The sequence below is a fragment of the Macadamia integrifolia genome, chromosome 8 (assembly GCF_013358625.1).
Source record: "Macadamia integrifolia cultivar HAES 741 chromosome 8, SCU_Mint_v3, whole genome shotgun sequence".
NCBI lineage: Eukaryota > Viridiplantae > Streptophyta > Magnoliopsida > Proteales > Proteaceae > Macadamia > Macadamia integrifolia.
Window position 1 is genome coordinate 33,277,837 of NC_056564.1, and position 13,988 is coordinate 33,291,824.

At 39.0% G+C, this 13,988-nt stretch overlaps 1 protein-coding gene across 1 annotated transcript in view; it reads left to right on the forward strand.

The window, feature by feature from the left end:
* The window catches only part of LOC122087043 (SWI/SNF complex subunit SWI3B), a 15,746-nt gene extending 1,991 nt beyond the window's left edge, over positions 1–13,755 (forward strand). The window contains exons 3-6 of the mRNA XM_042656016.1: positions 1,449–1,856; positions 4,750–4,900; positions 12,977–13,104; positions 13,209–13,755. Of these exons, the coding sequence (XP_042511950.1) occupies positions 1,449–1,856; positions 4,750–4,900; positions 12,977–13,104; positions 13,209–13,349 (828 nt within the window). The 3' untranslated portion in view covers positions 13,350–13,755. The remainder of the gene's footprint in view (positions 1–1,448; positions 1,857–4,749; positions 4,901–12,976; positions 13,105–13,208) is intronic.
* The last annotated feature ends 233 nt before the right edge of the window (positions 13,756–13,988 follow it).

The window sequence follows — 13,988 nt, forward strand, 5'->3', positions numbered from 1 at the left end:
GGGGGGGGGGGAGGCTAATGGCTGAATTGTCCGAAATTAACGAAATGAAATGACCGAGATGGCTGAAATTTTGATGAAATAGTGCATTTTTTGGGCCGAAATGAGCGAAATTTCAAAACAAAATGACCCCGAAGTATGACCGAGATGACAGAAAGCATGGACTTTTGTGTTTTGTATGCCATTTTGTTTCGGTTAAAAAAAAAAAAAAAACCAAAACCAAATATCCGAATTTTTTAACCATGGTTAGTATTGGTTCGCCGAAGTGCCAGCTCATTTTCCTGATGGTAATTATCAGCTTGCTACTTAAATAAAGTAACATTTGTTATGTTAGTTTTATATTGTTTTGACTTCTGATCTTTGTAATAGAGTGATGTAATTTCTATTAAAACATTATGAAATTGAGTTCCCTGTCCAGCTGCGTAACGTAAACTAGTGCCTCCCTGTGTTTCTCTCCTCCCATGATAGGGGGCAGATATGTCATTTGATAGGAGAGAGAGAGAGAGAGAGAGGCACCAGCGTACGCTATGCAGCTTGGCAACGTTCTTTCTCCCAAACATTATTTACCATTTAATTCTACTTTAAGATGTAATCCCGAAAAAAGAAGCAGATTTACCATTTCATATTTTTCCAATTGTTCTTGTCTGCTGATATCTATTGGGTGTGCTATCTCCTTTGTAGTTTTCCCTTAAAATATCTTTTCTTTTTGAAGCAATTCCTGTTTAATTAGAGAAAAAAACAAGAGGAAGGGTATTCAGCTATTGTATTTCTACCTAGAAAGAAAAAAAAATTCTGTCTCTATTTTTGTTTCTTATTTTTAATATTCACTTGTTTAATAATTTAACTTGCTGCTTCTTGGTCCAATATTTGTCAATTTTCTTTACAACTTCTCCTAGTAGAAGTTGCATTTTATACTGGCTCATCACCTCTTCTTGGTAAATATCTTATTTTCTCATTAATCAACATTTTTCTTTATCTTTATTTAAAAACAAGAGAAAATGTCTTGTTTTAAAGAAAAATATTGTGCATGAACTTCTTTTCATGTTAGTCTTTTTTATAAGACAATTTTATTTTGGAATATGGTAATGTGAAGGTCCTTGATCCTATACAATGGCAACAAGGAACCTCAACACACAAGTTTGTATTCAGAATGTTATTCTCTTGGTTCAATTCTGAATCTTCCATTACAGCTTTAGCTTATCTGTGCTTTCTGGTTTCCGGGAGAGAAGATTGTTGCCTTCTGTTCTATTCTGGTTTTGTAAGTTGGCTACTATTGAGTGGTGGAAATCATTTGGAATTATTAGTTGATCAGGTTAGTTAAGTGCATGCCATTTTTATCTTCTGCATGATGTTGTAATAATGCTAAGTTTTTTGTATATAATGATCAAAAGATAAGTATATTTCATTTGGATGCAATCACTAAAGTGAAGGAACTGTTTTGTTTTGGGCAGTTTGACTTGACTCTTTGTGCAAGGTGCTATGTTCGTGGAAATTATCGGGTTGGGCTCAGTGCAGCAGATTTCCGACGAGTTGAGATCAGTGAAGATACTAAGACAGACTGGACTGACAAAGATACACTGCATCTTCTGGAAGCTATTTTGCACTATGGTGATGACTGGAAGAAGGTTTCAAATCATGTAGGTGGCAAAAATGAGAAAGAATGTGTTGCTCGTTTCATCAAGCTTTCGTTTGGGGAGGAATTTGTAGGGCCTACAGACTCTGGGGTGCTTGATAAGTATTATCAAATGAAGGACCAGAGTGATGCTGAAACTGTGGCAGAGGATAATCTCTCGTCATCCTCGACAAAAAGAAGGCGTCTCACACCACTAGCTGATGCAAGCAACCCAATTGTGGCTCAGGTACAGAGTTAACCCCTGAGAAATGTGACAAGGCATAGCATTTGTGACCCTTTCTGATCCATCTATGCGTGTTTTTGTATGTCCGTCTTGGATTAACTAGGGCTTTCCCTTTTGCTTCTCTCTATTAAAAGGAGAGAATCTCCTCTCTTGGAGTTCTTCTAATCCCGGCTGATTAGGTGAAATCTTTTCTAGAAGATGGAAACATAATGTTCTTAACTAAACTTTGTCTACGGAGAGGAATTCTAGAGAAAGCATTGGGATAGGCTCAAGGATGATCAACTGATTATGTATCTAGAATGCAGGGTTGAGTTTTGACATGATGAGAGATTGTTTTACACATCACTTCTATGAATCTCTTATTGACTCTTTACACTATATATTTGACTCTCCAAAAGAACATGGTAATGATCAGACTGGTTGATTTCTGGATTACTAAATATTCCGAAGGGATTAGTAAAGGGGGAAATCACAAGGCATGATATTTATCAATCCAGTTTGGTGAATACTCAGGTGTAGTGGTCTGTGGTCCTCTCTACCATGTGGCACTAAAAAGAGCGGTTTCTCTGGTTATGAGGGGTCCAATTGACCAAGATGATGAATCTGTGCAGAATTTCAGCTGCAAAACAATAGGCTGTAACAGAAAAGTGATGAAGTTGCACGATGGACTTAGAGAGAAAAAAAAAAAATCTTTTGATTTGATTCTCTTTAGATTTAGAAACAATTTCTTTTGTATTATTTTCTAATTTTAGATTAGTTTCCATTTTCAAGCAGTTTCCATTAATTATTTGATTTTTCCTTTATATTAGTCATGTAATAGAGAAGAACTCAGTTTTGGAGATTTTGAAGTTATTTTGAACATTGAACAATTGAAGGATGCTTATGGCTACCGTGAATGCTTCCCTCTTCCCTATCCCTCTCTGAAATCCTTTTGTCTTTCTTTCCCTCTTGTTCAACCCCACCGTCAATTCTCGTCTCCCTCTTTATTTTCTGTTTAGCTTTTGTGAGAGAGTCGTAGGAGCGTGATTGAAGATCCAAGACCAGCCACCAAGTTCAGGTTGAAGTACAGAGACAGGTCCAAGATCGATCACCATTATCAGGGTTTGAGCTACAGTTGACCTTGGCCAGAACTCTCCAACCAGTCAGCCAAAACTAAAGCCCTTTGGAGGGTTTCTTAAGGACCACTAGGGGGCCCTTCGACCAGAATAGCAGGACCATCCAAGGCCTGCTGAAGCAAGCGCAGGAAATCTCCTTCCTGCATGCGAGATCCTTCTCTGTCCAGATCTGGTTGGGTCCTTCGATCTCTTTGTTGCAGGCTACCCCAAGTTGAATCTATTGCTTTGGGAAGATCAGGTTGTGGTGATGATTTGCTTGGAATAGCAGCCCCAGCCGACAGGTATCAACAAGGTTCCTTTCTTTTCGTTTTTCAGTCCTACCGCCCCTCTGTGAGTTGTCGAGAGGTTGAAGACAACCTCATAACGTGAAGGGTTTGTTTTCTTTACCTTAAATTCCATCAATACCCCTCTCTTCTTCTATTATTCTCAGTGGACCTATTTTATTTCTTAGTTCCAAGTATACCCCTTCCCATCTTGAACGTGGCTTTCCCTTTTGAGAAATCTTCTTATGTTTAGGTTTTTTTTAAAACCCTGGTTTGGCCGTACTACCCTCAATTTTATTTCCTTATTATCTCTTGTCCTATTTTCTCCCTGGTTCCTAAATTACCCTTTTACTAGCATATTGTAGCTTGGCCTTTAGTTCCATCTAATTACAAGTCTGCCACTCCCTTCTAAAGTTCTATTTATTTACAAAACTGCCACCTTCATTGGAAACTTCAGCTTAATTACAATTCCGTCATTTAGTTGAAGCTTTATTTCAATACAATTGTTATTGGGTGTTGCCTTTGTTTTATTGAGTGTTTAAGTGGGCCCTCAGCGATCCGATTCCGACTTTTGGAATCCGGATCCGCATAAAAAAGAATTCCAAATTGTGGAGAGAAATCAAAGCTGATAGATTAGGTAATTACTTAAATCATTAAAATTGAAAACAACTCCAGAATTGCACAGAATTGCAAGTATAATTTGCTGATTGTCAGAGTATAGATTTCAGACATAGAGATTGCAATTCTCATTAGAAAATCTTTCTGACATTTAAGTGTGCTACTGTGAAAGCTGATTAAAGCTCCTTTGACTTTTCAGAAGCGATTGCTGGAACTTGTACAGGAACTGTTGAAGATTTGTGATAAAACTTTGAAGAAAGAAAAGCAGCAGCTGGGAATCTATCCACAGTTCTAATGAATCCGCCTTACACTAGAATAAATCAATTCCTAACAACCATGCATCCACACGACTAAACAAAAGAGGAAACTCAAACTCAAAGCTTTATTCAGAAAATATTGACCACTTGGGGGAAGAGGGTACATGTCTCTATAATCTATATAATGCTGAGAATCCTATATTACTAATACTTGTAGTAGTAAAACCTAATTTCTTTACAACTTTTTGAAATAAAACATAAACTAAAAATTGAATTTTAAATCAACTTCTAGACATAAACTAGAGTCATAATAGAGAGAAACCTGGTGTAAAACTACTAGGAAAGTGAAGACAGAAAACTAGATGGAAAAAGATGCAGACTAGCCTATAGGTTCTGCCTTTGAAGCCTTCCTTCTTCTTGCCGTTAGACCTGCTGCATCAAAATCACTTCAAACTTGGCTTTCTAGATAAATTTTGATGTTTCTATGAATATTAAGGCTGCTGGTTGGTATATCTTGAGCCTGTTGTATTTGAAAATGCATTTTTTCTTAAAATGGCACGTTATGGTACTGGTTTACCTTATTTGGCTCCTCAAGAAGTGTTAAGGGTACCATTTTCATATTTGGCTTGCCACTTCATCTCAGGTTGCTTTCTTGTCAGCCGTGGTTGGTTCAGATGTAGCAGACGCTGCAGCTCGAGCAGCTGTAGTGGCTCTATCGGAGATAGACCTGAATAATACTCAAGAATGGCACAATGGGAGAGTTTCATCAATCCCTGATAAGGCGAGACCAGAAGGTATGCTTTTAAATTTCAATAACACTAGATGTAATCATAAGAAAAAACTCTACAAATCAGTGCGTAAGTGATTTCACTTAGTTGGCAAAAATGTCCTGTAAAGGGTTGGCAAATTCATTTATGTTTGCATCTGTTGGTTTTTTTCATTATTCACAGACAAAGCATCTTTGTTGAAAATTGATACATTTAGTTGCCTGGTGCTGTGTTTCTTTACCAACCCATGATGAGACTGTTAAGAGCTCAGATCTGCCTTAGTACCCCTTGGGAGTATGTACTGTTTATATCCTTGCAATTCAATGGTCCTTGGAGTTACATGTCATCAGGACTCAAATCCTGCATAGAGGGTGAGCCCACAAAAATTTGATTTTACAATGGGCCATCGGAACAGTGATTGCTGTTAGATGGTCAATCTAGGGTTTGTTAGGTTAGGATTAGGAAGATAGGATTTTTGGATTTGAATGGATATTGTGTTTGGTAGGGTGGTGTGCTTGGAAAGAATGAAAGTTTAGTCTTTTTAATAATAGGATTGCCTTTCCGCAAGTGGTAATTGTAAAGATGAAGTGGCCGGCACAATGACTTTGATTGTCTACAGATTTTCTGGGTGTCTAATAATGAAATATTGAAGAAAGATGTATAAAAGAGCATAAGATGCAACAACACCACCCCTGGGGGACTAAACCTTTGGAGACCTTGAGGAAGGGGTTTCATAATAGGGTAATTGCCCACATATCAATACCATTTATGTTAACTCTATTACTAGCAACCTCATCTACTTGAGTACATCTAAATCTTAGGAATTTAACTACAGCTACTACCTACTAGAAAGTGAAGGGGGGGGGAGTGAGGGGTGCCTTAAAGCACAACGTAAAGACAGGAGAGTTGAACCAGTGACCTCCTGGAGCCTGTACTCTACTGCCAGGGCACCAACCAACTGCCGTAGCAGTTATCTTTTGAGAAGTGCCCTTCTTGTTGCCCTTGGTGCTTATGGTGAGAGTGCCATTGTGATTATCACAGGATGAGCTCAGTGAGATGCATTCTCTAGGTAGGTGATGGGGGGTCGGTAGGGGTAGGAAGAATCCCTGAGATGAACTCAGAGTTGTAGGGGAGAGGGAGAAATCGCACTAAGAAAAGGGGAAGAAGGAGGATCGCACACACGCTTGCAGGCATTGAAACACTTAACTCATCATTCTTCAATCTGTTCTCTAATTGAGCATTACATGCATTTAAATAGTAAAAGAAAACCAACATTAAAAGGAAACCTACTCTAAGTTGGAAACTAAATCCTAGTAGCTATCACCTACTTAAATTGCAAAAAATAAAAGATTGCCTAAGAATAAAATCCTAAAAGATCCTACTGGTCAATGACCCAAATTAGATCTGGTTCATCTCTGTTTGGATACCTAGATGGGTTTGGCTCGGTCCATGGGTGCATCTACATCACTAGGCCTTTTATAGGCAAAGGAAAATTAATCCTAAAAGTTCCTACGATATCTTAACCGTCGATTCCAATTGAGTTCAAGGGTTGAGATTACATGCTTAATTTTCAAGAAAAGAAAACTCTAGAGAACAAATACATAGAAGCACATTCCAAGACATTGGACTACTCTAATGTGCCTTGATGCAAGCTTCAAGATTGAAGTAAATGTCTCAATAGAGGAATTTAGAAGATGGTTATAGCCTCTATGTAATTTTCAAGAAAAACTCCTGGGGTGGCGTAGTTGAAGGAGCTTGGATCAAAAGAATCTTGGGAGAAGGGCAGCCATGTCATCAAGCACTAAGAAGCTCTCCACATCATCAATCCACTAGGGTAGTTCAAAAGGTATTGTAGAGATTCTCCAGTAGCAAGATTTTGTTGATCTTGGGCTGGTTCTCTTTTGGTTCGATGGTCTTGGACTTGACTTCATGGGCTTGGACCATATCTTTGGGCTTAGCTTGCATCATAAATTTAATTGAGATGGATGTTCCATGGGAAATCTAGTGTCTTCATGGTTCCAGAAAGTTATCACGTAGTTGAATGGAGATTGGCTAAAGTCTATTATGCTTTGGTGGGGGAAAGGGGATTTGAAAAGAGAGTGATGGACCTGTCACACTCGCTTCCGCTGGGATACCAACGGTGTGAATAAGATGCTTACTGGTCTTATATCTCCACCAGGATCTCTGATAACAGTACCTTAACCGTCACAATCATGCACTACTGAACCAACTAAAATCATCGTAGAGGAATCAGAGTATAATATAAGTGGAACAACATAATCTACTGGGGGAACAACTAATGTTAAATATATATTACATAACACAAGTTATTCTTTTCACTTTTGTCAAAACATACATGTAATAACCTAAAAAGTATACCATCCAAAAATATGGTATTAAAAATGACGGAAGACCATCACTCGGCTCAAGGTGCAGCATACACACAGGTATCACAAGCACAGTCGGGATCGTGCACGTTTGGTTTTGGTGTCCACCATTCATCACCGTACTCAGGCATAGAGGAAGAAGTGTCATTGCCTAATGGCGCAACAACACATGCATCATCACCTAAAAAACAACATGCATGTGGTGTAAGCTCCAACAAGTTCAATGAGGTATGGGGTTCATTAAGGCACATACACAATCCATGATGCAAGAATGATGTAGTTCAACATACAACTAAATCTGATTCATGGTACTACAATACAGTAGGTTGTATCCCTGGTCCCGAGATCGCACATCGGTCACCCAACGATACAAACAGTAATTGTGAATAGGAGCCTACAGTCGATGCGACCATCGATCACACTGCAAATCCTTGATAACCTCCTCTTGGCAGTCACGACACTGAATTACCATCGGCCACGCCATACTAGTTTTTGCCTCCGGCAACAATCGCATCGTACCGCGGAAGTGGCATTCTGGAAGGGTTCATCAAACATACCATAGTTGGATTATCGAACACCTTATCCCCATTTTGGCAAGGGATCGTAGAATAAGGAATGTGTCATAACCACACATGCCTTGCATAAAGATACATGTGATATCCAAAATCACCATTGGCCACATCGCATCCATATCCAAGCTTATCTAGTATACAAGCTGTTAAGTATAAGATACGCAGTATCAGAATCACCATCGGCCAGATCATGCATCCACAACCATAGCTAACTCTAATGTGCACCCAATGCATGATGGAATCATCCACACGGCGATCATGGTACCGGAACCACCTCAGCCACATTGGATCCTGTCACTGTTCAAAACACATATAGATCAAATATAATAACACATGCTCATAGTTGTCACGGCGCCAAGGCGAACCAAGGCAGTGAAGGGTTGTCTAAGCGGTTAGGCGAGAAGGCGTCCGCCTTAAGGCGAACAAGGCAAACAAGTGTTATTTTTTATTTTTCCTATTTTCTAACATTATTTAGTAAGTTATATATACCTTGTATCATAAAAAATAAAGATTAAGCCACTTCGTCATTAAAAATCAACATTTAGCCACATCAAATCATAAAAAATAAACATTAAGTCATATTAAGTTATAAAAAATCAACATTTAGAGAAATACTCTTATTCTATAATAAGTTTGACTGGTCAAATGATTTTATTTTTACATGAGACTTTTTGTATTAGTTATAACATAAAACCAACTTTCTAACAAGTCTAAGATTACTTAAATCTGAGTTGCAATAACAAAGTTATGCTTCAGTTAAACTTATTTTTAAGTGCGCGAATACTGTTAAAATCGCATGAATGAAAATAATTTTATGAATATCAAAACAAAATATTATTCTACTGGACTTTTGGTTTGTAACAATGTTTTAACATGATAGAATTTATAAAATTTTCATAATTGAGAAAAACCCTAGCATTTAAAAGTTGAAAATCGTCCCTATAACCAAAATCCAGTTTTTGTTCTTGGACTGGAGGGTTGACATTTTATCCTTTTGGAATTTGATTTTTAAACTATTTTTATTGGATTCAAATAGGGGGTATTTGCTTATTTATGAATAATATCTTAAGTAAATGTTTTAAACATTTACTTGAATGATATTTGGCATAAATAACTGCCGAAACACAAGGCGACATGCAGTGCAACAAGGCGGTTGTCGCTTAGGCCCCAGGCAAACCGCTTGGACGCCTAGTCATCGCTTAGGCGACGCCTTGACAACTATGCACATGCTATACAGTTCAAATAGAATCAAACATGTTAAACAGTTTATATACATCATCCAAGTAGTTGAAATTATCTACACATGATTGCTATGGCATGCACGCAGTTCTATAATGTTAAAAACACTCCAAATATAGTTAGTCCACCACGCACCTCGTCTGTCTACCAGACAGGACCCATAGGGTTTGCTCCAAAAAGTATCAGAACAGTCAAAATTGACAGTTCAGAAATGTCACCGGACCCAAGGTTTGTCACTGGATTGACCCTGTGTGAATCCGGTGGCCTGGGTAGAGGCCACTTAAGGGCTCAGGGTTCACCGAATTGACCCTGTCCTTCTGGTGGCAAACCCAGAGTTTCAGCAACCTTTTGGGGTTTCGCCGGCTTGGACCTGATTGCCGGGATTTGTTCCATAGAGATTGTAGGCGGTCTTCCTACCTCTTATTTAAGCTGAACTATTTATGTTTCCACTGAGCCGTTTGGGAGATACGGCGAAGAAACGGCTGAAACCCTAACCTCCATATTTGGTCAAAATGTCACCAAAGCTCTATTAGCTTGCTATAAGCTCGAGAAACACGAGGGGGAGTGTGGTGCACGCCAACCCAACTATCGAAAAGCACCGGGGCTGAGGCCTACCCCTCCAACCCGGCGAATCTATGGTTTGCCCAAAAGCAAAGACCAAAAATGAAGGGAAAAGGGGTTTGGGAAGGTAGCACCGACCTTTGGCGGCAACTGGCAACTGGCAACTGGCAACCACGCGCATAGCCAGGAACTTCCCCTTCCTTCTTCTCATTCTCCTCCTCCTTTTCCTCTTTTCTCTCCCTCTCCCACGTTGGTTTCAGGTGAGCTCATTTTCCCCTTATATAGGGTATGGCCTTAGGGCCTGTTTGCCTAGGCACCTATTCGGGACCGAAACGGGTTAAGTCGCCGGTTGGGTCACGTGAGCCCACCACCTTAGACTCACAGGGTGTGCAAGTCATGTGGAAAGGTATAATGTAGTTTGGGAGGTTGGTTGGAGCTAGCCACGACGCGCGTAGTAGGACACACGGGCGTTGAAGCAATTCAGTATAGCAAGCACCATTGGATTGAGTCACCGGATTCAGGTGCTGTTTCTGGTGGGCATCCCAGTGCTGTGTTTAGTTGGTTTAGGAATCCTGAATAGTCTATTTGGTGTTTATAAATAGGGTTGTATTTCTACACGAATTTAGTGGATTTGTGGAATGATTTTTTGAATTTATGTGCTGGTGTGTGGACTTGTTGAGAGATAACGGTCTGTTCTTTCTTCTTTCTTCGTATTCTGGTAATCTCCTGCAACCAAGGTTTAAGAAGTTTATGGTTTGAGTCGAAATGTACTGAAAAATTTTGGTTTCGATTTGAATCAGCACGAAACCTAGTGCAACTCACCAGGTATTCAGAGTTTCGACTGAAGCTTCTATGTTTCGGTTGAAATCTCGGTTGTAATATAAAGGCAAAAGTCGATTGTAACAGTGACTGATTAGGGTCTTTGCCATGTTTCAGGCAAGGTACAGCATACAGTGCCAACCTAACTTACGAAACCAAACTAACAATTTGAGTGTGTTTTTCAGCATTCTAAAGGTTCCAATGTGTTTAAGAATGCTTGATTAGGATCGTTGCCAAGTTTCAGCACAAAATATGGCCATTTGACCATCAAAATGGTCAAACGAACCAACCAGCGATCCCTGCAGAATTTTGACCACATTTGGGTTGAAGCCCGAAATAATTCCATTTGTTGAAACCATGGTCGAAACCGACTTCCTGAACCTTGCCTGCAACCAGGTGATATCCTTCCTTCATCTCTATATCTTATTCTTCCTATTCATCATCTTCTTCTATTGTTTCCTCATAGTCTCTCTCTGTCTCTCTCCCCAACCCCCCCCCACCTCTTCAGGTTTCATATCAATCTGAAGAATTACCTAAATGCGTGCTGAATCTGAATTTTACCTTTCAAATCTGATCATCTAGACTTTTTTTGCCTCTTATTTATTTGGTTTTTCAGATAAAATCTTTGTTTTTAATCAGGTTTTCAGAATTCTTGGTTATAGCTTGATTTTAAAGTTCGGTTTCGTCCATGGTTTAAGAACTTGGCGAGATCTCACCCGCTATTATCTTTCTATTGGAAAATGGCGAGACTAGATGAGAGGCGATATATAAAATGTACAATATCTCGGTCAAGATTTCGAGATTGAGATCTCGGTGAATATCTCTGGTCTTGACTCGACTCGAGATCAAATCACATGGGGTATATACATAATTTCGACTCTCAACTCAACCCGACTTGACATAACTTGACATTTCTCGCCTATCTCGCCCTACTGTGAAGAAAAAGTGAGCTTTGGGTGGTTTTTTTAATAACTTCAACCCTTGGAGATTGGAGATTATCACTTCATCATCAACCTTTGGAGATCCTTTTTTTCTCAAGAACAGTTTTAGGTAAAAAAAACTTCTGAAAACCATTTTTTTTTTTTTCATAAGAACATGGTCAGTAGTTGTTTGTTGTTATTGTGGAATATATTAGGGTGAAAGGTCCAAAGACTACTTACATAGGGTACAAAGTCAAAGTACTATTTTGGGTTTATTTTTAGAAAACTGATGTTTCCACTATGTTTAGAAGGCCTAAAATAGGGTCAATGGCAAGTAAGGTGATGCGGATCCAGATTCCTAGGACTGAAATCGGATCGCTTAGGGCCCACAAGGATGACTAAACATCTCAATTTAATGATTGAGGGGCAATATTGTAAATTCAGAAACAACCATGTGCATTACTGATATTATAACAAGTGATAGGGACCACAAAAATAAAAAAATTAGAAGAGGGGGGTATTCTGAAATTACTAACATAATAGGGGAATATTAGAACGTAATTTCGAGGACGGGGGGGTTTTCTTGTAATTATAAATAACTGTCCTTACTTGTAAATTTAGAGAATCAGCCTTCTTCAACTAACAACACCCACGATAGAATTCAGAACCAGCGAGAGCTGCCTCTACTCCAAGTGAAGGATCTCACAGGTCAGGCATAGGCTTGGGCTGAAATTGCAGGTATAGGATCGCATAACCCAGATTTATCAAACCCACCAACATAAACCCAACTGCTCAAGTATTAGGTTCAGATTCAACTCCTGGAATCACAAGGGCGGCAGGTACAGGTTTGGGTAGGGTTGCAGATGTATCTCTCACAGCAGGGATCACTTTCAGACCTGAGATTCAAGGGTTAGGGTCGCTTGGGGAGGGCTTCTTTTGACCAAAAGCTTGACCCAAACAACTCACACACAACGGAGTTCGAAGCACCTCAGTAGGGCTGCATCTGTCGCCCAGAACAGGGGCTGGGAGAGAGAACCAGCAAGAAGAATAATGAAAATAAGGAAAAGAAGAACAGAGGAAAGAAGAATATGAAATAAAGAGAAAAATCAGAAAAGCGAGAGATGGAAGTCACGGCAGTCCATATTCAGCCAAGCCAAAACATATTGTCTCAAATTCATTCAATTCAAAAATACCCTCCTCATCTGGTAACAGAAACACTATTTAAAGACTTGAAAATAAACCTACTTTCCTAATTGAAACTGGAACAAATATTGCATCTAAACTAGGATAGAAATAATATCTCATCAAATAAGAGTACTGTCAAACTAATTCTAAGCCTGAAAAGGGAAGTAAATAAGGAAATCCCAAATCAAAGAGATCCCTTCCATTGCCAACTGCATCATAAGGTGAGGGGAAAAAAGAAAAAATGAAAAAGATTATGGATGAAAGTCATTATCAAGAAATTGATCTCAAATTTCAATTTTTAGGCTTTCTTGTGGTTTGAGTTTCACTTTTTGTTGAACTGATGTGTGCTGTACGCTGTACCCTCTCAATGAGGTCCAAATATGGAGTGTGTAAAAGCAGTGAACATGCTTTCTGATGCAGAATCTGGCACCAGTAATGGTGGAAACATCAAGGACACATTGCAACATGCCATTCTAGAGGCGCAAGTGTTGCTTGATAAGGAAGAGAAGGATGTTGAGCAGTCTATATCTGGCACAGTTGAGGTTCAGGTGCGTATATTTCCTGGCTCAATATCATCTTATTCCTGTTTTTTTTTTTTTTTTTTTTTGACTGTTATTTTGGAAACCTTGTTTGTTGTCACCAATTTTTGCAGATGAAGGAGATTCAGGATAAGACTGCCCATTTTGAAGAAGTTGAACTGCAGATGGAGAAAGAGTGGCAGCAACTGCAGCACTTGAAGAGCCTGCTTTTTGTTGATCAGCAGAATCTTTTGCATCAAAGAATGGTTTCATAAAAAATCGGGGAAAACAGAGAGAATGTCAAAATTACTGAGGCTGTTACATGATTTCCTCGTTCAACAAATTTTACCTTTTCCTCTGCGAAAATGTCCCATTTTCCCTCCATTTTATGGTAAAGTTTTATTGAACAGAGTCAGATTTTATGTACATAATCATGTAGATATGGAAGACGCTTATGAGGAGTAATACTTGCACATAAAAACCAAGAGGGCAAGGATTTACTTTTTCTTTATAGGCGCCAAGGTGACACAGGGCATGGAGAGTAGTTGTTACTTATAAACCTTATGTTCTTTATCGCACGTTCAACCTAGGGCTTTGGTCCTTGTGTTTTTGTGATGTATAATTTCAGATATCTGACTGTTACAATTCTGTCCCCTTAAGCAAAAGTCTTCCTATTTTTTATTCCATACATTAATAGAGCTAGGTACTGATACTTACCCTAGTCTCACAACCTCAGCTAGGAGATTTGAAATTTGCTCACTATCTCACTATAATAGTTATGGCCTTTCTCACCCATTCAACTTGAGGCCTTTGATCTTTCCCTCGTCTTTTTACAATCTTTCTTTGCAACTGAATTTCCTTTTTATTGTCTCATTTATTGGACTTTGCTAATGGTTGAATCCTCTCAAATGAAA